A 26199-nucleotide genomic window follows, 5' to 3' on the forward strand; every position below is an offset into this window, starting at 1 on the left:
TTACAAAGTTTGATGCTGGTCCTAGGAATTGGGAACTGTAGAGCCAGTGAACCCAAGCTTGAGGTAACTCCCAACACCCATGGCTAGTGAATGGTCTTGCATTTTTCCCTCCAGTGACTGACCTTAGAAATGCCAGGAAGGGGGTCTCAAAGCTCCAAGATACTGTTGGGTTTTGAAATTGTAGCTAATAGCTGGTAACGCCTGAGAACTTATTAGGGTGCTCTTGACTGCCCTCTGTCCCCACACAGTGGCACGTGCTATGTCCACTTTAATGTCCACTGGAATAACTGGTTTCCTGATGATGCTGTAAGTATCTCAAAGGCAGACCTGATTCTTGGATCACCTCTGTACCTTGACAGGGGGCTCAGTACAGAGTAATTGCTCAGTAAACGTGTATTGAATGAAGGACTGAGTGAGTGAATATAAAATCCAGGAGCATTTAAAGATGAACACGGTACCCAGGGAAGGAAGGAAATTGCTCAATCAGCCATGATAGCTGTTGTTTCTACAAGTGCAGCTGTGCAAACAGATGTGTCTCCGTCATGCTAACGCCAGCATGGGACACACTTTTTTTTAAATCTCTCTCATTTTGGAAACTTGAAGCCACTAAATGTTTCCATTCTAATGAGATTTTCAAAAGCAGAGAAAAAAAAATCTGGAATAATCAGGGCTTGTGTCATGCTGGGGGGAAAACAGCAGGGGGCCCAGATCTTACTTTGTGTCTCTGTGTTTAGCTCTCAAAAGAAACACTAGAGCCATTTGTAGGGAGGTGCTAATGGAATAAGAAAATATAAGATGTTTACACCTTTTGGTTTGGGTTTGAGAGGACCAATTTTTATCTCTGAATGAGAAAAGTCTCCAGGGCATGGTAAGAAAAGTAATATGCCAATTACACATTGGCATTTTTCCCACTGTCTTCAGCCTGAAGGCAGTTGAAAGACTGGCTTGGCCACTATGTAGGTGGGAAAGTGAATGCCTACTTGGGACAATTTCAGAGCTGTTGAGAAGACTTGCTCCCTTTTCTCCTAAAACCTCTGTTGTTCAGCTGGAGGTCCCACAAGAAGTAACTTAATCCTTGGGCGCCAAGGCTTTATTCCCTTTTAAAATGCAAATCCTAGGTGCCATTTTATACCTATTAAACTAGCAAGTCAATTAGCAAACTGTATTAAATAGTCAATGCTGGTGAAATTGGGTGACAATGGGTGCTCCTGTGTTCCTGGGGACAGTGTAAATTGTGTGACCCTTCAGAAAAGTATCAAGAATCCATTCAGAATATCTGAATGTATCAAGAATCCATTCAGATATTCAAAGCCCAGATATTCTAGAGATTTATTATGAGGAGTTGGTTCTAAAGAAGGAAAAACTTCATGCACAAAAATATTTACCATCGTGTTACTTATAACAATACAGAATTGGTAGCAACCTAAATCTGAATATCCAGCAATAAGAGAATGGTTATATATATTTCAGTGCACTGATATCATAGAATGCAGCTCTTCCATTAAACATGATTGTTTTGAATATTTTATAGCTAAGTGGAAGAATATTTATGCTTTAATAAGATAAAAATGTAGACTATGCTGCTGAGACAAAGCAAATATTAAAAATTGTGTATGCCTGTGTCCTTGGGCTGCAAAAGGGCAGGAGAAAATGAAAATAGTTGATTTATTAGGCTTAGAATTAAATATGAGGATTCTTTTATTTTGGTTTCCATTGTTTGCTTTAGAATGTCTTCTGTGAATTGAGTCTTTTAAACCAAGAAGACTGGAGATGCACAGATGAAGGTATCTGATGGTAGGCATGCACAGTGACCAAGAACCAGTGAGGAGGTGGGATGCTTTCCACCTGCAGTGAGAAATGCAGAAGAAAAGGCTATTGGGGCAGCAGTAGAGGCTGGAAGACGATGGGAACAGAGGTGACTTGGAGGGGAAGGAAAGGGATGCCCTAGAAGCACGTGCTTAGACTGTAGGCTCTGGATTTCAAGCCCCAGCCAATTCCTTGCAAAGGTCCTTATGCCCAGATGGAAGAGACAAGAGGTGGGACTGGAGAGAAAATGCTAGCCTCTGCTGTGAACCTTTTAAGACACGCCCCTCTCCTTCTGGAAAGTGGGAGGGGTGAAGGGGAACCATGCAGCCTATTTGCCATTCCTCCCATCACCTTGTCACCTCCCACCCTCGTGGATCCAACCTGGATCTCTTCCAGCCTGGCCCTTTTGGGTGTTTATGGAGACTTCACTACATAGACATAATTGATGGAATCATTGGCCACTGGCGATGGAACTCAAGCCCCAGCCCCTCTGCCCTCCCCAGAGGTCTGGGAATTGGGACTGGAGGTTCCAACCCTCTAATCACTTGGTTACCTCTCCTGGTAATAGCCCCCATCCTGAGGTGCTTCCCAAAAGTCACCTCACTAACATAACGAAAGACACCTTGATTGGGCTCCTCACTAAGGAAATTCCAAAGGTTTTATGAACTCAGTACCAGAAGCTGGGACAAGACCACATATGTATTTCTCATTATAAATCACAGTCTCACAGCACAGTAGGTGCTCTGCAACCGATTGTTAAATCAAGCGTCCTCTTAGGGTTCAGCATCATTCCAGTGGCAGAGTGGGTGTCTATGGAAGGATGGATTGAGACCTCAAAAGTACTACCCGGAGTCTGAAACAAAGAATATTTTGTTCACAAAGCTGACTGGACTTATAGTTGAGGCTTATGAATTTTTAATTACGCCTTTGTTTTTTCACGCCCACTCCTGCAACAAAGCCAAGGGAGCACCTACTGTTTCTCTTCTGATTTTTCAAGGTTCACTTTCTTGATTTCTTAATGGCAAGCACCACCCAACCCCATCCAGCTCTCCAATACAGTGCGTCCTGTGACAAGGTCTTGAAGAAATTATGAAAAATTCCATGAAAATGGTCCTGGTGAGAGTGGGCCACGTGGGAATGTAGCTTTGTATTTTACCCAACCTTCCAGGATCAGCTGTCCTACGTGGGCATGAAAGAATACTGTAACTTTTTTTCTGGGGGTGTATGTGCACATGGGAAGTTCTGTACGACGATACACTCCTATCAACATGGTTGAAAGTTGACAGAGGATGAAATAACGCCATTGGCAGCAACATGGATGGACCTGGAGATTATCATACTAAGTGAAGTAAGCCAGACAGAGAAAAACAAATATCATATAGTTTATATGTAGAATCTTTAAAAATGGTACAAATGAACTTATTTATAAAACAGAAATGGACCCACAGACATAGAAAGCAAACTTATGGCGACCGAAAGGGAAGAAGGGGGAGAGATAAATTAAGAGTTTGGGATTAACAGATACACACTACTATATATAATATAGATAAACAACAAGGACCTACTGTATAGCATAGGAAACTATACTCAATATTTTGTAAAAACCTATAAGGGAAAAGAATCTGAAAAAGAATATATATATAGATAGATAGATGAGATAGATAGAGATGGATATATAATGAATCATTGAGCTGTACACCTGAAACTAACACAACATTGTAAATCAACTATACTTCAATTGAAAAAAAAGAAAGAAAGAAAGAAAGAAAGAAATTTGACAAAGGCAATGGATGGGAGTCTGTGCTCCGGACACTGGGAATGGCTTGAAGGGGGTTGAAAGTTACCAACTTTCACTGGTGTTCACCCTCCATCTGCACTGGAATAGCAGCCTCTGTCCCATGTTTACACTGGTGTTTTATTAGCCTCATTTTAGAAATAAGGAGACTGAGGTTTCCAGAGGCAAGACAACGAGACCAAGTGCACATGGCTAGAAATGTGATGCAGAAATCGAAATCAGATTCTGCCTTCCCGCTAAGACCTTTCTTTTTCTGATAAGCCAAGTTGTCCCAACGATGCTGGGCTCTGTGTGTGTGGAGGTGGGGAGAGATAGTGGGTTAGGAGGAACAGGGTGAGAGGAGATGGGGGCAAAACAAAAACCTTTCTGTAGAATTGACATGAGGAGTTGGGAAGACAGGGAGAGTGGGGAGTGATGGAAATGAGGCTGGGGGAAGATTGCTCTGGACTCTCCAGGATGGATTGGAGGCACAGGAGTGGAGGGCGGTAGGAGCCAGGTCAGGAGACCACTGGAGTGATCCAAGAGAAAACTGAGATAGCCTTTCTAAGGCATCAGTCCTAGAGATGGAGAGAAGTCGACCAGATGTCTGATATTATTTCAGAGGAAGAATGGGCATAATTTGCTGAAGGATTAGTATTCCTGTAGGGGTGGGGCACAGTTGCAGCATAGGAGTAGGGGGGCTCCCTGCATCCTGGTGGGGGAGCCGGGGTGGGCACCTGGCAAAACCTTATCTCACTGAGTACTCATCACAACTCTGTGAGCAGCCCTTCCTTTCCAAATCTTCCAATAAATGAGCTGAGGCTCGGAAAGATGGGGTATCTTGCCGGAAGTCACACAGCTTGCAAGAAGGAGGATCCAGAATCAAACCTGGTGCCCGTTATGGTCATATCCGGGAAGGAAGGGCGTAAAGCCTGTGGCACTTGGGAACACATATAGGATTGCTGATGCTCTCCACTCTGCTAGTTTAGGTGAGCCCCAGGAAGCGTCACTGCATGAAAATGTGGGAGCTTTAGTTCCTGTGAAATAAAAGATGTGAAATGTTAGGAGATGCAAACAAACTCGGGCTATAACAGGGCCAATGAAAACAGGTCTTAGGCCAGATAAACCCTGGACCCACACTAATGCCTGTGCCCTGCTGGTGCTGGGGACACGGGATCTACTTCCAGGCCCTCAGACATCCCCGGAGTCCTATCATGACCCTTGTCCTGTCCAAGGGTTTGTCCTAAAGGACTTGGCTGTAAGGCAACTTTACCTACCTCTGCTCTGTCAATTCTAAATGCATGTTTTTCCCATTTTAACATCTCTAAAATGAGGATGTGGAATACAATCAATGGCTGTCATAATTTAACTGGCAGTTTCCCTTTCTTAGTAGTTTATACAATTATAATGGGTCTTACAATTAATTGTGTCTGAGAGATAATGAAACATAGTGTTTCTTGGTAGAGTTACCCAAAGATGATATATGTGTGATGAATTCCAAATGTCTTATAATAATAACAGTTGCTTCCGGTTATTGAGAAATTACAATTTTCCCAGGCACTGTATTTTATGGAATATTAAAAATAACAGTCATAATAATAATAATAATAATTGCCAACATTTATCAAGCACTAGCCTAAGCACTTTATTATCCCCATTTTACAGATGGAGAAACTGAGGTACATTTAGTCCTCACAACAACTCTGTGAGGTGTAATACAGGCATACCTCGTTTTACTGTGCTTCAATTTATTATACTTCACAGATGCTACTGTTTTTACAAATTGAAGGTTTGTGGCAATCTTGCTTTGAACAAGTCTATGAGTGCCATTTTTTTCAACAGCATTTTCTCACTTCCTGTCTCTGTGTCACATTTTGGTAATTCTGGCAATATTTCAAACTTTTTCGTTATTGTATTTGTTATAGTATCTGTGATCCTTGACCTTTGATGTTACTACTATGACTCACAGAAGACTCAAATGATTGTTAGAATTTTTTAGCAATAAAGTACTTTTTAATTAAGGTACGTACATTGGTTTTTAGACATAATGCTATTGCACGCTTAATAGTCTACAGTATACTGTAAACATAACTTTCATGTGCTGTGGCAAACCAAAAAATTCACGTGACCTGCTTTATTGTGGTGGTCTGGAACCAAACTTGCAATATCTCCAAGGTATTGCTACATCTGCAGTTATCCCCAAAATGAATGAGAGGCATTGAAGGATCAGAGGGGTTGAGTTACTTGCCCAAAGTCACACAGCAGTAAATAGTGTAGTCAAAATTCAAATTCATTCCATGTCTGATTCCCAAATTTAGGCTCCCAATTATAAATATTTTGTAAATGGGCATGTACGTTGGCAAATTGGGAGGAAAGTACCAATTGCTGAGTGCTGAGTACTACCAGCCTGTGAGCATCTTATATCTGTTATCCCACTGAATCCTGTTGGCAGGTAGGCACTTCATCCCACTCTATAGATCAGGAACCAGAAGCCCAGTGGTGAGGCTGGCCTTGAAACCCTGATGTGTTTGGCTGTAGGGTCCAGGCTGTTCCCTGACAAGAGGTGCCCATGACACTTGGTCAGGTCGTGGAGAAGTTTCCTCGCAGCCTAAAGTAACACAGTTGGTGCCATCCACAAATATGCTCCCGGGGCAGCGACAGTGCCTTCAGACAGAGCTGCTGATTTGTTTAAAAACCATTAGTGAGCAGACAGGACGCTCAAGAAGAAATGCATGGTAACATACCATAAAACTCAAATAGATGTTTCCAGAGACAAATTCACCATGAAACTAATGAAGCTTAAGCTGCAAGCCTGGTACTATTTTTTATCATAACTTGTATTCTTTTCCCTAAATTTGTATTTCTTTTCTTCCACAAACCTGGATGTGACCCTATTTTATTCCTCTAATCTTGTTAAATATTCGGTCATCTATCTCAACCACGGTGAGATTAAATCCTTTACTTTCAAGTTTTAAATATTTTTTTCTGCACTGAAATTAGACATATCAGACATCTTGAGGTGGTACCGATTGAATTCAGTTACCCTGGGCTCTTAGTTTAAATCAGAAGTTGGGAAACTTTTTCTTAAAAAGCCGAATAGCAAATATTTTAGGCTTGTGGGCCGGATGGTCTCTGCTGCAGCTACTCAGCTCTGCTGTTGTATCACAGAAGCAGCCACAGACAATATATAAACAAAGGAGAGTGGCTGTGGTGTAAGAAAATTTATTTACAAAAGTACCAGCTGGCTGGATTTGACCCCAGGGCCGCAGTTTGCTAACCCCTGGTTTAGGTGGTCAAAACCTGCATCTGCGTTACACATCTGTAAATCGATAGATGGATATGGACAGGATATAGATAGATCAAGATATAGATACAGATTTGTCTGTGGTTCTTTGTGAATATGATTTTCTTGCCTCATTTCAAGAACAGGGAAGTTTTTTTAGGACAAAATGATTTTTTCTATATCCCATTAAAGTCATCTTTTTACTCTCCTCTGTGAGCATAAGATGAGAAGAAAGGAGGTGAGAAACTGGCATCTGATGAATGCCTGGTAATTACCAGGATTCTAGGCAGTTTACATATCTGGTTCTCTTTTCATCCACATGACCATGCCATGAGGTAGGTTTAGAGGGTCCCTAATTCCACAGTTAGTAGGAATCAGTGAATATCTACTTAAAGGGAATCTGCTGAAAATGGGGACCAAACTTCATACTAAACAGTGAAGGAAATTTCTCATTAGTACATAATCACAAAAATATAATTAAAATACAAAAATGTGTTTATTGTATCTCATAGTTCACAAAATTGGGGTTATAATTGCAACTATGCTTTAATTTTTACAATGAACAAAGACTCAATTGAGTGTTAATTTGAGGTTATATTTTCTTTGCCAAAACTAGATGATAATACAATATAACTTCACATTTTATTTTCTCAACATTCTGGGGGAAGGATTGTGTGGTATTTTTCCCACTTTGTAGTATCAATTGACTTGTCTTTCGTTGTTCCGGTAGGATTGTCACTTGTTAATGGCTTTGGTGTATTTAGAACAGCTCTCCAGCATCATATCCATCAACTTCATGAAATCCTGCATCCTTTGTAAGCTTTGCCTTTTCACTTTGCAGATGGTTCACATTGTACTATTGGACGCTGTACCTGATAGGGAGGCAGAGACTGAAGTTCAAGGCCGTGACGCCCAGGGTATAGGCTGCTGTTAAATCATCAAGGATGTTTGCATGGAGACCTCATTAGAGAAGTGGTTTTTAGTTATGAGGATTTTTGCTGCCCTGTGCAATCTCTGAGCTACGAAGACTGGGATAAAGAAGAAGATAAGGAAGATCCCTTGATTTGTCACTCCTATATTGTAGATGAGAGGTTCTACAATACAGGTTAGAAGGTTCAGAAAAATAAACTTGCCCCAGGTCATCTGGTTTCTAGGTGGTGAGCCGAGATTCAGATCCTGGTTAACTAGTACTGGTTATCTATTACTGCATAACAAGCTACCACAAAACTTAGCAGCTTAACATAACACACGTTTATCATCTCAGTTGCTGTGGGTCAGGAATCCAGGCACGGCTTACCTGGGTCTCCTGCTCAGGGTTTCTCACAAAGCCTGTGATTAAGGTGTCAGCCAGGGCTGGGGTCTCATCTGAAGGCTTCACTGGGGAAGGACTCTTTCAGGCTCCCTTTCGTAGTTATTGGAAGAATTTTGTTCCTTGAAGGCTCTTGGGCTGAGGGTCTTGGTACCTTGCTAGCTATTGGCTGAAGGCCACATTGAGTTCCATCCCACGTGGGCCTCTCCAAGATGGAGGTATGAACAACTTGCTTCATCAAAGCCAGCAAAAGAGGGAGTTTCTAGTGGTCCAGTGGTTAGGATTCAGCACTGACACTGCCGTGGTCTGAGAACAGAGATCCCGCAAGCTTCACAGCACACCACCCCCTCCCAAAAAAAAAGCCAGCAAGAGACAGTCTACTAGGAAGGTGGCAGTCACAGTCTTTTATAACCTAACTCCAGAAGTGACATGCCACCTTAACTGTATTCTGTTGGTTAGAAACTAGCCATAGGTCCCAGCCAACTTTCCACAGAGGGAATTAACCACATGTGTGAATAGCAGGAGGCAAGAGTCCCTGGGGTCATCTTAAGATCTGACTGTTACACTAGATTCCAAAACCTTTACTCTTCTCCTTTTTGGTACTGGTTACCAGGGGAGCATGGTGGATGCTTGCACCACGAAGAAGAAGCTTAAAATATAACCTCACATCACTTTGTAGCACCACTACCTTGGAATGCTTTTGGATGTTGACTAAAAATGCTTTGTCAATAACAAGGCTTAGCAGATACGCCAGTCCCTAACACAGTGCCTGACACACGGGAAGCACACTGCAGATGATGAAATGAATGCCATTGAATGGGGAGAGGGGATTGGGGGCCAGATTGACTTTAACATCTCAGGATGTATCAGAGATATGGCTTGTTCTGGAGAGGAAGAAAGGAAACATCCAGTAATGGACTGTTTCTCTCCACGGGCTTGGTTCAGATTCCCACTGTGTCTGCCACTCAGCGTGGCCCAGGAGTCCTGCTGGAGCCGGAAGTACAGAGCTCATGACTCCTGTCTCTAGCCTATAGGGGGAAAAGAATGTGACCTGCCAGCCCTAGGATAGCATCACCTTTATCAGGAAGTGTAAAATGAAAACCAGGGTACTGGAGAGGGCATGTTGGTGGCACTGTTACTGGGACTGTTGTCTATTTCAGCTGATGATATTGTGAGTGTGGAGGGGGTCAGAGGCATGGAAGAGAACCGCTCGGTCTGGGGAAGGCCGATAACCCTGTCCCCAGGCAGAAGACTCCAACCCTCCCACCTCCCAAAAATAAATGTGGCCTCCTTTAGGGGGGCTGGATGGATCTGAGAATACTGACAGCCAGGATCCCTGCAGAAATAGACAAGTGATGACTCAGACTTGGTATAGACGGTGCAGGGCGTGGTGGCACTCAGACATCTTCTTGCCAGGGCTTCTTCCAAGTTCTAGTTGATTTCCCTATTCTAAAGAACAATCTCAGGTCTGAAGAGATGGCAAAAAGTTCCATTAGCCACATGGCACTCAGCCATAGGCCCGACCCATCCAAGCTCAAATTCACTGCTGCAGTAGCTAACACGAATTGGCCTCTGTGCTGTGCCAGGCACGGTGTCACATAGCCTACGAGCATGGCCTTGTGTGCTTCTCATGCACAACAGCCCTGAATTAGGAACTGTGGTCATTCCCACTTACAGATGAGGAAACAGTCTCCTAGGTGGTAAGGGACAGAGTTGAGATCTGAACTCCTGAACTCAAGTCTGTGCTTCTCTGAAAGCTCCTCCAGGCCCTCCTGCCAGGGTTGTGGGCTGGAGGCCTGAACCCACAACAACTTCCCTTAAAGGCCTATTGGATCTTGTAACCCACTCGTTTCACAGATGTATACACCGAGGCCTGGGGAGAGGAAAAAGCTTCTCCAAGTGCCTACAATGAGTACACAACAGAGCTAGAAGTAGAAATCAGGTGTGTTTAGCTTCTTCAGAATCGCTTGGGCTGGGCACTGAGATTCTAAGAGGCCTTGGGGCTGACTCAGAGGGAATAAGAAAGCCCCTGACACACAGTGGGTTCTTTACCTCTGGGGCATTTCCATGGGGGATCGGTAGGATCCTGATGTGGTCTGAAGGCTTGTAGCTTCTGCTGGAGAGCAAGGATCAGGGTGGTAGCTGAAGATCAGGACGTGGGCTAGCTGTGACCTCAGCACAGCTGCCCTGTTAGGGGGGTCAGTTCTGCTGCGCCTGGCTAGGGAGCGTGATTCTACACATGCCCGTTTAATGGCACACGGATGGGGATTTAATGGCACACGGATGGCACATGGATGGGGATTTAATGGCACACGGATGGCACACGGATGGGGGGAGAGTCCAGTGGTCAGCCGCCGCCTTCCCCCCTCGGTCTAGGACCTTTGCTGAGCTGCAGGTACTCGAAAGATGCCTACCAGGACCCGGGAACCAGCCGGGGTCTCAGGGGACTACCTGGAAATGGAATTGAGCTTTTCTCCCCCAAACTGGAGTCCAGAGGAGAGGAGAAGCTGAACTGTGAACCTCAGCCCTCCCACTCTCTGGCTGGCTCTAACCTGGCCCCATTCCCTGCAGAGTCTCACCCAAGTCCCTGTGACCGCTCTCAGCACAGGGTCCGGTCCCAGCAGCGCTGCCCATTTCCTTCCTTTGGTGACCCCGCTGCCTGAGCCTGGAAGCTGTGTTCCTCATCTGTAAAATGGGGGCACAGATATAACGGTGACAATGTCCCTGGCTGGCATTGCTGCTGTCTGGGGTAAAAGAGAAAATGATGTGCTAAGAAAACGACCAAGTAAGTGCTGGAGTTTTCACCCTCTTGGGCTTACTTTGAATGAAGCCTGGGAGAGGATATTTGGCTGTGAAGCCTTGTCCTGATTTCCAGCAGGTCCGGCTTTGTTCCTGTCAGGGGACGCCCAGCTCGGGTGAGAAGAGGCGGGTAGGAGATGGTGTCTGGCTTAAGGGTATGTCAAGACCCTTGCCCTTAACTGGCCTCATTGGCAAAGACAGCCAGGACCCTGCAGACAGAAGGACAGCTGTTGACTCTCCCCAAGACTTCAGCAAGTCCCAGGAGGGGGGTCGGGGGGAGAAGTGCTAGGTGAGGAGCAGAGGGGAGAGGAAAAGAAAATAGGGAAGGGAGGGCAGTGAGAGAAGTGTGGGGTGAAGGAAACAGTCAGGGCTACAGAGAAGGAAACCACAGTGACAGAGGAAGTAAAAGGATAATTGGTGAGGCATGGGGAGAGAGAGAGAGACAAAACAAGATGAGAAGGGAAGACCCTGGCTAGCCACACCTATCTGGCTTCCATCTGTGAGACTGATAATCTGGTCCTCCTGTCTGAAATCAAGTTCATATCTTAAGAATAAACTGAACTATGCAAGAGACCAAAGGGTGTTTCCCCTTCTCAGGTGAAAGAGGGCTTCCCTGATGCTTTTCGCTTTATAAATTAATAATTGTTTTCAAATCACAGCAAGTAAATTCCCCAGGTTGCCCGTGCTTTTAATTCCTGGAGATGCCAGGAAGTGCCACGTTCCGCCAGGTGTTTGCTGCCCTCTCCTGGCTAAAGCCCGGTTCTGCATGCCCCCTGCAGATGGGAACCACCTTGAAACTGCGTTTTGGTGACAGGTTAAGGATGAGTTATCCCCTCACCTGGCTCTAAAATCACAATTGGAGATGAAAGGGACTTAGGTCTCTAGCCCCAACCTCTCCCCTAAGCTTTAGACTTGAATTTCGACCAGCCTGCTGAATATTTCCACTTGGACCTCAAACGGCAGGTGCGCAGCGTAGCTTACCTTTGCTGTCGTCCTGGCCCCAGGGCACATACTCTTGAAGTCTGTGAACACCACATGGTCCACCCTGTCACCCACCAACCCCCACGACCCTCCAGATGCTCCTCCTGCTCTGCCTCCACATCCCAGTAGTCACAAGTCCCGCTGAAACTTCAGAAGGATTCTGTCTCATGGAACCCCTGTCATCTCTGCAGGTCAGTCCTTGACAACAGCTTCCTGACTGCTGTCCTGTCAGAGAGCAGTCTTTCTAGACATAGGTGATATGGGTGTGGATATTGATGATGATATAGATATAGGTAGAGATGACATGGATGTGGATATCGATGATATATATACAAATATAGATGACATGGATGTGGATCTTCATGATGATATAGATACAGATAAAGATGATATGGATGTGGATATCGATGATATAGATACAGATATAGATGACATGGATGTAGATATCGATGATATAGATACAGATATAGATGACATGGATGTAGATATCGATGATATAGATACAGATATAGATGACATGGATGTAGATATCGATGATATAGATACAGATATAGATGACATGGATGTGAATCTTCATGATGATATAGATACAGATAAAGATGATATGGATGTGGATATCGATGATATAGATACAGATATAGATGACATGGATGTGGATCTTGATGGTGATGTAGATACAGATAAAGATGACATGGATGTGGATATCGATGATATAGATAACAGATATAGATGACGTGGATGTGTATATCGATGATATAGATACAGATATAGATGATGTGGATGTGGATCTTGATGGTGATGTAGATACAGATAAAGATGATATGGATGTGGCTATAGAAATAGATAAAGATGATACAGATATGGATATGGCTATACCTACAGATGTAGTAGATATAGATCTTCTGCAGAATAAAGTCCAAACTCTCACTTGGCCAACAAAACTGTTCATACCCTACTCTGGCTTGTCCCTCCAGGCCCATCCTATATCCCTTGCCTTCTATTCCAACCACAGGGCAACTGCTCATCTCTGAAATTGTTTTTATCCATTCTCTAAACACATATGGGTTCTTCTTAAGTGCCAGGCTTTGGCATAGTCACTGGGATACAGAGAGGAACAAGACAGTCCACCCTCAAGGAGTGGAGCCTCATAGACCAAACACACAAGTGCAGCCCAGACATCATCTGAAGAATGGGGGGGTGAGGTGGGTTTCTATAAAAACTGGTTGCACTTGGTACAGATTCCCATCCACACTCTTAGCTTTCTGTTGCTGCGTAACAAATTGCCACTAACTTAGTGGCTTATAGCAACACATGTGAATCGTCTCACAGTTTCCACGGGTTAGGAGCCTGGGCATGTCTTAACTGGGCCCTCCTCTTGGGGTCTCACAAAGCAGCAGTCAAGGGGTGGGGTGGGCTGGGCTGTACTCCTTTCTGGAGCTTGGGAGTCCTCCAAACTCACCTGACTGTTGGTCCTTGTGGTTGTAGGACTGAAGTCCCACTTTCATGCTGGTTGTCAGGTTTCATGCAGGGCTGCTTTCAGGTCCTAGAAGCCACCACAGTTTCTGGCCTTGTGACCCTCACAGACCCTTCCCAACATGGCAGCTCACTTCAAGGCCAGCAGGAGATTCTTGCTCCATTCAGCTAAGATGGAGTCTTATCTAAAGTAACATAATCACAGACGAATCTATCCCATTGCCTTTGCCACATAATGAAACCTAATCAAGGGAATGACATCCCATCACCTCTGCCATAATCTCTTGTTAGAACCAAGTCGAAGGTTCAGCCTGCACTCAAGTATGAGTATTATACAAGGGCATGGGTCGTTTGGGGTCACTTTATGGCATGGTCACCATGCACACACCTCGTAGACTCTTCCCAAGATTCACATACATTTCAAGTACAAGAGTGTGGGTCGAGTCCCAGAATCTGGCTAAGGATTCTTGTTCCTCCTGAATTAGTTTAGCTGTAGGACATCAAGCTTTCCCTTCTCCCCACACATATCCCTACCCAGGCCACAGGCTGTAGCTCCATGTTCAATGCCTGGTAAAGACAAAACCACTCCATAAGGCCATGGTTGATGATTGGCTTTGCAGGGCCACGAACTTGTAATTTTAGCCAGTCTTGTTCCTAACAGCCCTTCAGCATGTGGCCATATCCTCTCCTCTTTGTCATTCCCAGCCCTCAAGACCAACCCCCATCTCCAATTTCTGGCTACTTTTTCTTACTGAGAGGTTTAACAGTCTTGTGCCTTTAGGGTTGCAACTTCCACCTCAACTGGATCAGTAAAATGTTTCACTAGGCAAAGGCAGTTCCTGCCCTAGGATGAATTCTCAAGTTGGGTGTTAAGATAGTGTGCTTTATTTATGACACAGTGCACGCAAACGATTACAAAATGATAATGGGTTAGGATCAGTACTGGAATAGAAATGCCTTGGGGTGCTCTGTGATCCTAAGGGAGGGATCACGTGAGGAAACCGACAGGCAGCAGCTGGGAGGCTCTAGAGGCAAAGCCATGACCTGCACTGTCCAGGTGTCAGCAGGAAGACGAAGGGGCATGTGTGGGGAGTGGGCAGGGAAGAGGAGCATCGAGACAGACACCAATAGGATAAGAGAATCTGAGGAAATGCTGTGATTCAGTATGGCCAGCCTGGGAGTGGGGGAGCAAGAAGAGACGAGGCTGTGAGGAGGGCAAAGCCAGATCATAAAAGGCTCACACCCCTTGCTAAAGGAGAAGATTGAATGGGGTTTTGTGTCCATGAACTTCCGAACTCTCTGCACATGCACGTGTTGTTCACAATGCCTAAGGGTCCATACTCCAGGTCAACACATAAAATGGGCAATGTCCTGGATAAAATGGAACATATGGTCAACCCTAGCTAAGCCTCAGATATCTTTCCAACCCTTTGGCCACAGCCTCTGGGATGCTTCCAGTGTTGTACTCCCAAAGCATGTGGTGGACACTCAGATCATAACCTCAACCACACTCTCGTGTGATTATTTGTCCTCTGTTTCCCCCACTGGACTAGGAGAAATGACGGCTAGGTTTTATTCATGTTTGTACCCTTAAAGTCATCTCTCTGCCTAGGACAGAAGAGGCATTGATATTAAATCACAATAAAATAATAGCTTACACTTAATGAAGGCTAATAAGTATCTGTCAGGCATTCTTCTAAGCCCATGACATGGATTATAGCATTGAAAAATTGAGAACACTAGCACTTTTATTGGATTCATTTTACATATGAGAAAATCAGGATGCAGAGAGGTTGTGTAACTTGCCTAAGATGACACAGCATGAGAGGAGGAAGAGGATTCTAATCTAGTTTTTATCTCCAGAGGCTTTGAATGAATAAAGTCAAGTGTTGAGAGAACAAGAGTATGGATTTGTAGAATCGTCTAAGAGCACGTTTCCCAGAGCCTGTCCAGCCAGTGATGCGTGTGTGTCTGGGCGAGCACCAGGCATCATTTGCTTGATCTTAAACAATGGACCAAATGACTCTCCATCCATTATCTCCTGTGGTCCTCGCAATAACTGTGATCTCTAGGCAGGTTCATTATCCTCGTTCTATGGATGTGATCATTGGGGTTCCCAGAATCAGTGAGCTTCTCAAGATCACATACCAGAGCCTCTTTCTAGTCCATATCTTTGGACTCCAAACTGTGTGGTCTTTTTACCGACCACACAGTTATCCTGATGGTAATGATTCCTTCTGATGAATTTCTTCATTGCTAAAATGGGAATGATCATATCTACCTTGGGAGGCGGTTGTGAGGATAAATGAGCTGATGGATGTAGTAACTGCTCACTAAAGAGTGGTGGTGGGTGTTGACGTTGTTACAGTTGTCACTGTCACCGTCATCATCGTCATCACCACCTGAGAAGATTTGGGATGAAGAGTAGGCAGATTCCAGCTATGGGTCAGGAGTCATGAATTTAAAGTAAAATGGCCAAATACAGGAGGGAGTTGAAAATCTTGTTTGGGTTCATAGGCAGGGTTGGAAACATGGATTCAGGTCTGCAGATCAGCAGCGCTGTTGATCAGAAAATGTGATCAGGAAGGATCAGCAAGGGCCGGAGGAGCCAGGACTCTGGTCCAATCCAGGGCCAGGAGCAGACATTTCCAAACCTCCTTACATCATGGTCCTTACCATCACACCATGAGATCGCTTCCTGTTTGTCTGAACTCTGAGCTTATTCATCATTGAATTTCAGCTCTGTGTCCCCCAGTGCCTGCCATATAAATATTGGATGGATGGGTGAATGAATGAATGAATGAATGTACAAGTGGGTACCCACTTACACAAACCAAAAAAGCATGGATTGGAACCTAGCAGGGCACAGAGCCAGATTACATAGAGCAGGAGAGCTTGGAGTATGTGAGCAAGCCTCCTGCATGGACCCTCTCTTATAATTTCCCTCTTAGACACCCAGGGAACCTGGTGCTGACCATTGAACCAAAGACTCTCCACCAAGAGTGAGGGAGAACCCTTTTTCTTTGCTGAAACAGTGAAGCGTGCACACACACACACTGTCCCTCCACCACCACCATCACCCCCTTCACACACAGGGAGTTTATAAATATAATAATCTCAAAGGATTGTTTGCAGTTAGCTTCTGCCTGAGGCAGGGGCATGAACCAGATGAGCTCTCAGTGACTTTTCAATGAGCAGCATTGTGCATCACGGTGGCTTCTATTCTTTCTAGCACGAAGCACACTTGGTAATTTCAAAAACGATTCTGAAGGCCCCCAATTGAAAGAGGTTGTTTCCTTTAGTAACTATTGACTAAAAAAAAAAAAAAATATGAAGATATGGTGACAGACGCCATCACTGAATTTATCAGTCGTTGGATGAATTTGTCTTTATTCTAAGAATGTTTTCATATATTTGAAAAACATAGAGCTATATGTGCAGGACACATTATTAACATATTCATATTCCCGTTGATTTAGCAAAGCTTGCGGTAACTTTGGTTTTTCAAGGCATCTGCAGCCCTCCAGGGCTGGGACCCGATGATCTAATTCAAATTCTCACTGTTGCCACTAACTAGCTGGTAAAGTAAAAGTTATGCACATTGCTTCACGTCTCTCAGCCCTGTTTTCTTTAACTGGAGCAATAATTCCTACCTGCCTTTCAGGTGTGTTATGAGGTTACATGGGATAACGGATAAAGCACACACCTATGTCTAACGGATGCTGTAGCTTCATCCCGTCTGACACCTTCCCAGTCTTGCCTCGGCGCAATCCAAGACTAGACGGTTCCTTAATTTCCTTCTTCCTTCCCCTCTAGGTTCCTGATTGTCCTTGGGTGCTTGATTCTGGCCGTCCTGACCACCTTCAGGGAGTACGAGACTGTTTCGGGAGACTGGCTTCTGCTGCTGGTGAGATGGCGCGTGCACCGTGGTGCTGTGCTGCGGGGGTAGATGCTCTGGTGGGACCTCCAACGATGAAGACAAGGAGGCCCTTGGGTGCAATTCTGCCCAATTGGTTTTGGTTTCCTGGAGTCTCTGGCCAAGTCCAGGCCCAGGAGAAAGCATTGATGGATCAGTTATGAGGTCTGCTGGGGGCACAGTTGGAGCAGGGAATGGCTGGCATGTGTTATTCCAGATTAGAGATAAGGGGACATAAACAAGGTCAAAGCAAACACCAATACCCACTGGTTAAATGATCAAATACAGCTTCCCAACTCTCTGACAGTAACACAAAGGCATGTTTCGTCCCAACCCTTCCTCTGCTTTTCCTCCCTAAACCCTGAGGATCTCTTCCTTCAAGGCCAAGCAACAAATCCCATTTCTGCATGAGCACTCCAGGTCCTCCCTTCTGGGCCTCTGCCTGTTTTTACTCTCCAGTCTGTATCCCGCGGTGCGGCAGAGAGAGCGTGCAGTTAGAATTCTCGGGCAAGTTACCTCACACCCCGACTCAGTCTCCTCCCATCCTCACCTAACATATGTAGCAACGTACGGTGAGGAGCACGTGCTGGTAGGCTGGGTGCAGTCTCCACACCCGGCCAGGAGGGGGCTCCCAGGAGGGGCTGGATCCTTCTGCAGCCCCGGGCGGCACAGGCCAGCGGGCCCTTGAATGACCACGCCTTCCTGGGTTAGGGTCAGCCCACCTCTCTAGGGGGAGGCCCCACCCTCTGCACAGGGAAGGGATGCCAGCCCCCAATCAGCGTTTACGAAATAGCAGAACCTTTGCCCCCCACTGAGCTAACCACGTGTCCGTGGTGCCGGAATCAGCAGGTTCCTTCCAAGGGCAGGTGTTGACAGTCTACAGGGCAGGTCTGAAGCTAAGACCTGAGCAGATGACTCCTGGGAAGACATCCAGTTCCAGGAACTAAGTTTCGAGGATTGCTGCAACTCCCCAAGGGCCCCAGGGAGGTCAGTGGGGGCAAAGGTGTCTCCATCTGATCCACAAAGGAGGCTCAGGAGGGAAGATGCAAACCTGCTGTCCCGGAGACGCCATAGCATGGTCCTGACGGGAAGATGCAAACCCGATGTCCCGGAGACGCCATAGCATGGTCCTGACGGGAAGATGCAAACCCGATGTCCCGGAGACGCCATAGCATGGTCCTGACGGGAAGATGCAAACCCGATGTCCCGGAGACGGGCGCGGGCTCAGAGCCTGATCGCCTGCCTGGGATGCCTTCGTTGCCACTTTTGGCCTTGAGACATTTGTTCAGCCACTCCTTGCCTGGCCTCGGTTTTTCAAAATACAAGATGAGGGTCATATTATAAACTACTTCCGGTGGTGCCTGGCCCAGGAGCTCTGCTCAGTGACCATTGGCCACGATTAGCAATACCAGGGACCAGACACCGGCTGGGCAATATCACTGATTCCTCTCCTTTCAACCCAACTGAACTTCTCGGGGGCTTTTAGTACATTAAAGGGATTTTTTTTAATGAGCCATTAGAACAAAAACGTAGAAAAAAGGCTTAATGTTAGAGACAGTTAGCACATCAGAGTGAAGACAGGAACTGCCCCAAACTGAATGGAGGTGATCAGCCTGTCCTGCCCCCTCTACCACCAAACCAGCAACAACAGGAATCCAGCTCTTCAGAACTTCCGGACAGAAATCGCTAGCTCTGGACAGCTGGGTCCCAGTTAATGTGTCTCTCCACATGTTCTTCAACGCAGGAAACGTTTGCTATTTTCATCTTCGGAGCCGAGTTTGCTTTGAGGATCTGGGCTGCTGGGTGTTGCTGCAGATACAAAGGCTGGCGGGGACGACTGAAGTTTGCCAGGAAGCCCTTGTGCATGTTGGGTAAGCCCTGACCCCGAGCCCGGGGTGCCTCATCCCCTTCTTTTGGTGCATTATTTCTCTGAGGCAATTTTAAGCAGACGCTGTTCTTCTGGGAGACCATGCAGCGCCTTGGGGGCCCGTCCCCGCCTCCGACCCTCCCTTCAATCCTCCAGCAGGTGGAATTCCTGCCCCCGTGGCTTCTCTTTATAATGAGTTCACAGGGCAGGAATTCTTAAGGCGGGTGGGGGACACTCTTGGCATTTGGGTCGTGAAGGAGCCAGCTCATGGCAGGATGTGGAGCAGCTCCAGTCCCTGGGCCAAAATTGCCCGTGCAGTTCCAGACTGGCCACGGTGGGGATGGGAGGCGGGACACCATTGCTGGTTGAGAATGACCTCTGTAGGACAGCAGAGGTAATTCTTCCATCCTAACACCCAGTCTGGAAGAATCTAGCACCTGTGACCCCCCTCGCCACCATAATGCTGTGTCCTGACCCACCTTGCTTTGGGGAGGTGTCACGGAGACCCCTCCATCCAGGTGTAGGCATTTTGATAGCAAAGAAGGTGGAAGCTCTCACACACACCTATTGGTGCACCCCACCATGTCCCATCTGAAGATCCTACTAAAATCATACAGTGGCAGGACGAAATCTACCTGCAGTGATGGTTAGGAGTCTTGGAGCTTCGACTTCCTAGGGATGGTTAAAGTCAGAGGATCACAGCATGTCAGGGCTGGAAGGGACCTTCAAAAGCGTTTGGTTGAAGATGCCCTCCTGTCTGATGCTCCAGCCCCCTTTGCAGCAGCCTTTAAGTGGTCCCCCAGACTCTACTTGCATACCTCCAGTCACGGGGCGCTCACCACCTCTCGAGGGTATTCATTCCATCTTAACTCCTCTGACTCTCTTCAGATATTCGAGTTCAGCCATCCTATTCCTCCTCTCCACTCCAGCAGTCTCCTTTCATCGGGAGGAATGTGCTTAGCGGCTTCAACTCCATCTTATAACCCATCTTCTTAGCATCATAGACCCTCTCCTCTGAGCTGCTGCTTATTCCTCACTCCCTTTTTAAAAAGTGACCTGCCGGGACTGGAAACAGCCCTGTGGGTACGAATGACCCAGCCAGGGAGGAAGAGCTGGACCCCTTCTTTGTCCTAGGTGCTGAGTTCTCTCCGTGCCTCCTGGGGCCGTGTTGCCACGTTTGCAGGTTGCCTCACACAAAGGACAGGTACCACCCTCACTGTTGGCTGAAGCCTCTCTTCCTTCTTCCCATTTGCTGCTGAGGTTGGAAATCTGAGGGTTTTGTTTATTGCGCAGAATTTTGAATGCAAGTAGGATGGGTGTGTGTACGCACGCGTGCACACGTGCAATTTTGGAGAACTTTGTAGTTACTGATTTTTTTTCACATTTTTTTTCTCTCTTCCTTTGTCCTCTTTCCATGTCTATCTACCGTGTCTTAGTCCTTTCCAGCTGCTATAACAGTGTACCACAGACAGGGTAGCTTATAAACAACAGAAATTTATCTCTCACAGTTCTGGAGGCTGGACCTCTGAGATGGGGGTGCCAGCATGGCTGGGTTCTGGTGAGGGTCCACTTCCTAGTTCCTAGACAGCTGTCTTCTTGCTGTGTCCTCACATGATGGAAGGGGCAAGGGAGCACGCTGGGGTCTCTTTCATAAGGGCACTAATGCCATGCATGGGGGGTCCACCCTCATGACCTAATCACCTCCCAAAGACCCCACCTCCCAATGCCATTACACAGGGGGTTAGGACTCAACATATGAATTTGAAAGGACCCAAACATTCAGTCCATGGCAACCCCCAACTTTCCTTCCCCTTCCTCTTTCCTGTCTCTTTCAAGTCTTAAGCTGACTTCTTTTTGGGGTGACCTATCCAGTGTGTATGTGTGTGTGTGTGTGTGTGTGTGTGTGTGTGTGTTGGCAGGGGGTCGGGGAGATGACTTTGTGATCGACGGTGCCCAAATTCAGAGGTTCCTGCCAAGTTAGAGGATGTCGTAGCATATGGAACCCGGGCCCCTCGGAACAGGGGCGTTCCCCATGGAACTGTCTCCGCTATTCCAGGATTGTACTGGAGCCCCAGATCACGTCCCCCTGCCGGCCTTCCTGGAGGGACAAGGCTGGGCCTCAGCATCCACCATCCTTGCTGGCTTCTTTCCTGATGCTGCTGCATTTTCTGTTCTACTCCTCTCAACTACTCCTGTAACGTGGCCCTTGTGGGAAATGTTGCTTTCCTCTGTGTGTCTGACAAGAGGCTGGTTATCACGTCCACACATATCATGGCCTCCTTACTCGAAGCAGCCTCAGACCCTGCCATTTTGGGTGTGGATGGGTCCCTCTGGGCCCGAATTTGCTGTCCTGAGTGTCATAAACTTAAGTCACATTTACCCTGCACCTAGGTTTTGTTTTCTCTTTTACAAACGTGATCAATGGGTATCTTTGCACAGATAGACTGAGAAGCCTGGCCAAGGATATAGACATATTGGTATCCAGGTGTCTGAGCCCTACTTTTTCCCAAACGGTAGGCACACCTGGGAGATACTTTGACATGGTGGAAGGGGTGCCAGCTTTTTTGGCAGACGTACCTGGTGTAGATCAAGGAGCCTAATCCAAGCTGGGTGGCAGCACAAACAAAGGCGTAGAGGTGTGAGAGAACACTGTGGGCTCAGCAAACCACACATGCTTCTAGAAGGTTCCCAAGGGCCGGATCACAGAGAATTTTCAGAAGTTTGGACTTTGCCCAGTGGATAAACATTCCTACAATGTGTTCCTTGGAATCCTGATGCTCTTGCCAAAAAAACAAAACAAAAAAGCAAAAACAGTTCATACAGGTCAAAATCTTTTGAGAAAGGCTGGACTTCACTGGTAAAATTGAGAGCCACAGGGCATATTAGCATATTAAAGGCTCTGAGAAGTCCTGCAGTAGCAAAACCTGTTTAATTGAATTTTTTTCAGATTTACTTGATCATGGGATCCTTTTTACTTGCTTAGCCCCCTGCAGTACAGTGGGGAGATAACAGATCCGGGAGCTGAGGGGAGGGCATTGAAGGGAATAAGAAAGAGACCAGGGCCCTCTTTCTTCCGTCCTCAGCCATTTAACTTCAGGAGCCAGCTTGGCCCTTTCAGAAGTGCCCCATCCCCTCGGCCTCTGCTCCCAGTCACAGCTCTGGTAGACGTTTCTAGGTCACCTCCTGACAGCAGCACCCCACTGCTGGGGTGGGCCCCATGTTTTCCCACAGTCTACCCCAGGGCCTTCTCTGAAGCTGAGGGAGGTCACAGGCAGTGCAGCTCGCGAGTGTGGGGACGTTACGACCCCCTCGGCCAGCAGGGAACAGGATCTGGTGGACAGATGGCCCAGCTCCCATCTTTCAGAGGGACAATGTGGGTGGTGGGAGGTGTTCTGCCTACAGCTCAGAGGCTCCAGCAGCGGCCTTGACAGCACCCCTTGCACTGGCCTTTTCCCCGCCCCCCTCTCCCCTCACTTCTGCTTCCTGAGATCATTTCTCACTAAATCACCCACAGCCGCGTCCCTGTCTCAGGGGCTGTTTGCAGGGGAGACCCACAGTAAAGCAGCGTCTGAGCTTCCGGCTTCACCTCCACCACCTGGGCAACCCAGATCCCCTCTCGGCCGGAGAGGGACCCCCGAGTGCCACCCCTGGAGGGTCTTAGAGCATCACTTCCCTGGGATTTAGAGTCAGCGCGCGGTCCACGTCACGATTTAACACAGCAGCGTTTAGCGCGTGTTCGTCTGCCGCCGACACTGCCTGTGACGGCTCCCGTGCCTTGGCCTGACCTCCATTCCCCTCTCCCCTGCCACCCTCTCTCCTCTCTCCAGACATCTTCGTGCTGATTGCTTCTGTGCCGGTGGTTGCCGTGGGAAACCAGGGCAATGTCCTGGCCACGTCCCTGCGGAGCCTGCGCTTCCTGCAGATACTGCGGATGCTTCGCATGGATCGGCGGGGCGGCACCTGGAAGCTCCTGGGCTCGGCCATCTGCGCCCACAGCAAAGTGAGTGTCGCTGCGCAGGGGCCAGACCGCGCCGGCTTCCTGCCCGCCTAGGCCCGTCCGTGGCTTCTCCTCCCTGACAGCGTCCCCAGAGGGTGGGTGTCCTGCCACCGCTGCTGATGATGGGGAGGGGGAGGGGGAGCAGGAAGGAGAGGCACACGCAGGTGCGCTGCAACCAGCAGACGCAGGTAGACCTGGGCTCAGGTCTCAGCCCCACCAAACGCGAACCACTCTGGCCAAGTCACTCAACCCTCTTTATTTATTTATTTATTTATTTATTTATTTATTTACTTATGGCTGTGTTGGGTCTTCGTTTCTGTGCGAGGGCTTTCTCTAGTTGCGGCGAGCGGGGGCCACTCTTCATCGCGGTGCGCGGGCCTCTCACTATCGTGGCCTCTCTTGTTGCGGAGCACAGGCTCCAGACGCGCAGGCTCAGTAGTTGTGGCTCACGGGCCCAGTTGCTCCGCGGCATGTGGGATCTTCCCAGACCAGGGCTCGAACCCATGTGCCCTGCATTGGCAGGCAGATTCTCAACCACTGCGCCACCAGGGAAGCCCACTCAACCCTCTTCGACCTCAGTTTTTCCTCATTCCTAAAGCAGGGTTGATAATGCCTGTACCTCTGGATTGTTGAGAGGATGAAATGAGCTAATGCAAACCAGCATGGGGTGGGAGGGAAGGGTTCTGGAGTCAGGCAGACTGGTTTGAATCCAGACTCTACTGATGTGACTTTGGAGATTTCCTGTAACCCCTCTGGGTCTCCTCTCCTGCCATTTATAAAATGGAAATGATAATGCATTCACCTCAGGGTGAAAAGCACTTAGAATACACCCAGTTCACTGATGTGGTTCAGTGGCTATTGTTATTATGTAGCCAGAAGCACAGTGCCTAGAACTTAGTGTTTGGTACAGATGAGCTCGCCCCAGGGGTCAGGCACTGTTCTTACCCCATTTCAGTGCTAAAGAAGCAGATCTGGAAAGAGGAAGTGAGCTGCCCGCCATCACAGACCCAGGCAGGCTGGCTTCAGAGCCTGTGTTCAGTGATTTGCTGCTGGTTGTGGTGGCTCTTGCCTCTCCAAGGGAGATGAGAAGCTGGGATCAGTGGGACTTGGCCGGATCTCTCCCAGAGTCCCACGTGCTGGAGCAGGTGTGGAAACCCAGGCAGGCAGAGTCCAGCGTGTCTGGAGCTGTCTCTGCCGTGCTCCCTGTGTTTCTTTCCTATTGTTAGCCCAGACCTTCGGTAGCACTTTGTGTTAACATCCCTGCCTCAGCTGGACCCTGGAGAAATGAAGGAAAAACCTCTGAGTGGCAGGAAAAACCACTCCCAGGCCAGTTCAGGAGAAATTGGAGTGAAGGACTCCTGGGATGGGTGTTCTTCAGGGGAAAAAGCCAAAGCTACCTTTGTCACTACAAGAGCATCTTCTTGTGCCAGGCTTGGTGGGTACAATGGACGCAGTTGGTGCCCTGACCAGGCTACCTTTACCGGGAGGATGTGCTCAGCCCTCAGCTGCTATGAGAGTTAGCCGCTAATATTCCTAGCTGTCCCCTTCTCTGGAGACATACAGGAGCGCTGCCTTGCCCAGGAGCTTATATTGTTCTCATCTTCCTTCCCCCACATCAGGGAAGCACACCGCCAGTGACTAGCTGACACAAGTACCTTTCTTGTGTTGGGACCAGCCCTGTGGTGCAGTTCACACTCCAGAGCTCCCCGTGGGATCAGGCTAAAGGAGGCTCCAGCAGAGACCACATCCTTGCTGAGCTCTTTTTCCTGCCCTGTCTGGTTTCTTTCACTCCCTCTCTCCCGAGACCCTCCCTCCATCATCACATGCACCTAAGCCTCTGTCTCAGGCTCTGCTTCTGGGGAACTGCACCCAAGGCAGTGATCCTGGGGCAAGTCGCCATTGGGGAGCTCAGAGTTTTCCTTATACGTGTTAATAGCAGCGTGCCATCCCCACTTGGGCAACCCCAGAATGCCTCCACACAGCTAACTCCTGGGTTCTTCCAGCTCAGGGACACACCCAGATAGGCCGGCATGTCATCGTAGAATGAACAGGAGCTTAGGAGTCAGACAGCAGCTCAGTGCACATTTCAGCTCTGCTGCTTTCCAGCCGTAAGACTTTAAGAACATTGCTCTGTTTGTATACGAGCTTCCCCAGTGGTTAAGATGTGAATCCTTCCAGCGGCTCACATAAGAAAAGGTACATGTGAGTGCCTGGTGAATAATAAGTGCTCATTAATGGTAGCATGGATTATTTCAGACATGCTCTTCTTCACAAACGTACAAGTAAATATATAAAGAAAATGAAATACAAATTTAAAACACCCGGAGTCTCTCACTGGAGGATGCAGTTTCTTGCCATACATGTTTTATTCCCCATCTGTGCCACTTCTGGCCACAGGCTCGTGGAGCTCAGGGCTTTCTTTTCAGAGTTCTCTCTTCACCCGACCTTCTATTTTATCTTTTATCAGAGGACTTGTCTCCATGGAGCTGAGCTGATTCACAGCTCCCGTGGAAATCAGGGCTAAAAATGTCTGGTTACGGTCTTTGTCCTGTGTTCCCTCAGATTAGAATAGATGACAGTTGGATGTTTGCTATGTCATTCCTGGGAAAAGATGGTCCATGCCACCGCCAGACCCCACAACTGATGCCAGGTGGGCAGAACTTCAAGACGAAATCATGTATGTGGTAGGAGACCGACGGCAGACAAAACAACTGCTTGGCAAGCTCTGTTTCCCATCCTTCCCCGCAACAGTCCCACTAGACGAGCCTTTAGCCTTTCACTGTGCCGAAGCTGCAGAGCGGTTATAGGGCTGGCCTTCACTTCCGGGGCAGGCAGTGTGTTCAGGAGGTAAGCACTTACCTGGATTTGAGTCCAGCATTCACTAACTGCAAGAGCTTAGACCAGTTCCTTCTCTGAGCCTGGTGAACAGGCACTTACCAATTCATTTCTTCATTCATTCATTCAGAAAACGTGTTCTCTGGGCCAAGTTCCATG

The 26199-nt window shown here is 47.5% G+C and overlaps 1 protein-coding gene across 1 annotated transcript in view; it reads left to right on the forward strand.

The window, feature by feature from the left end:
• The window catches only part of KCNQ3 (potassium voltage-gated channel subfamily Q member 3), a 300778-nt gene that overhangs the window by 222961 nt on the left and 51618 nt on the right, over positions 1 to 26199 (forward strand). The window contains exons 2-4 of the mRNA XM_036830813.1: positions 17242 to 17332; positions 19086 to 19212; positions 23036 to 23208. Coding sequence (XP_036686708.1) covers positions 17242 to 17332; positions 19086 to 19212; positions 23036 to 23208 — 391 coding nt within the window. The remainder of the gene's footprint in view (positions 1 to 17241; positions 17333 to 19085; positions 19213 to 23035; positions 23209 to 26199) is intronic.

This window comes from Balaenoptera musculus, chromosome 17 (genome assembly GCF_009873245.2).
Source record: "Balaenoptera musculus isolate JJ_BM4_2016_0621 chromosome 17, mBalMus1.pri.v3, whole genome shotgun sequence".
NCBI lineage: Eukaryota > Metazoa > Chordata > Mammalia > Artiodactyla > Balaenopteridae > Balaenoptera > Balaenoptera musculus.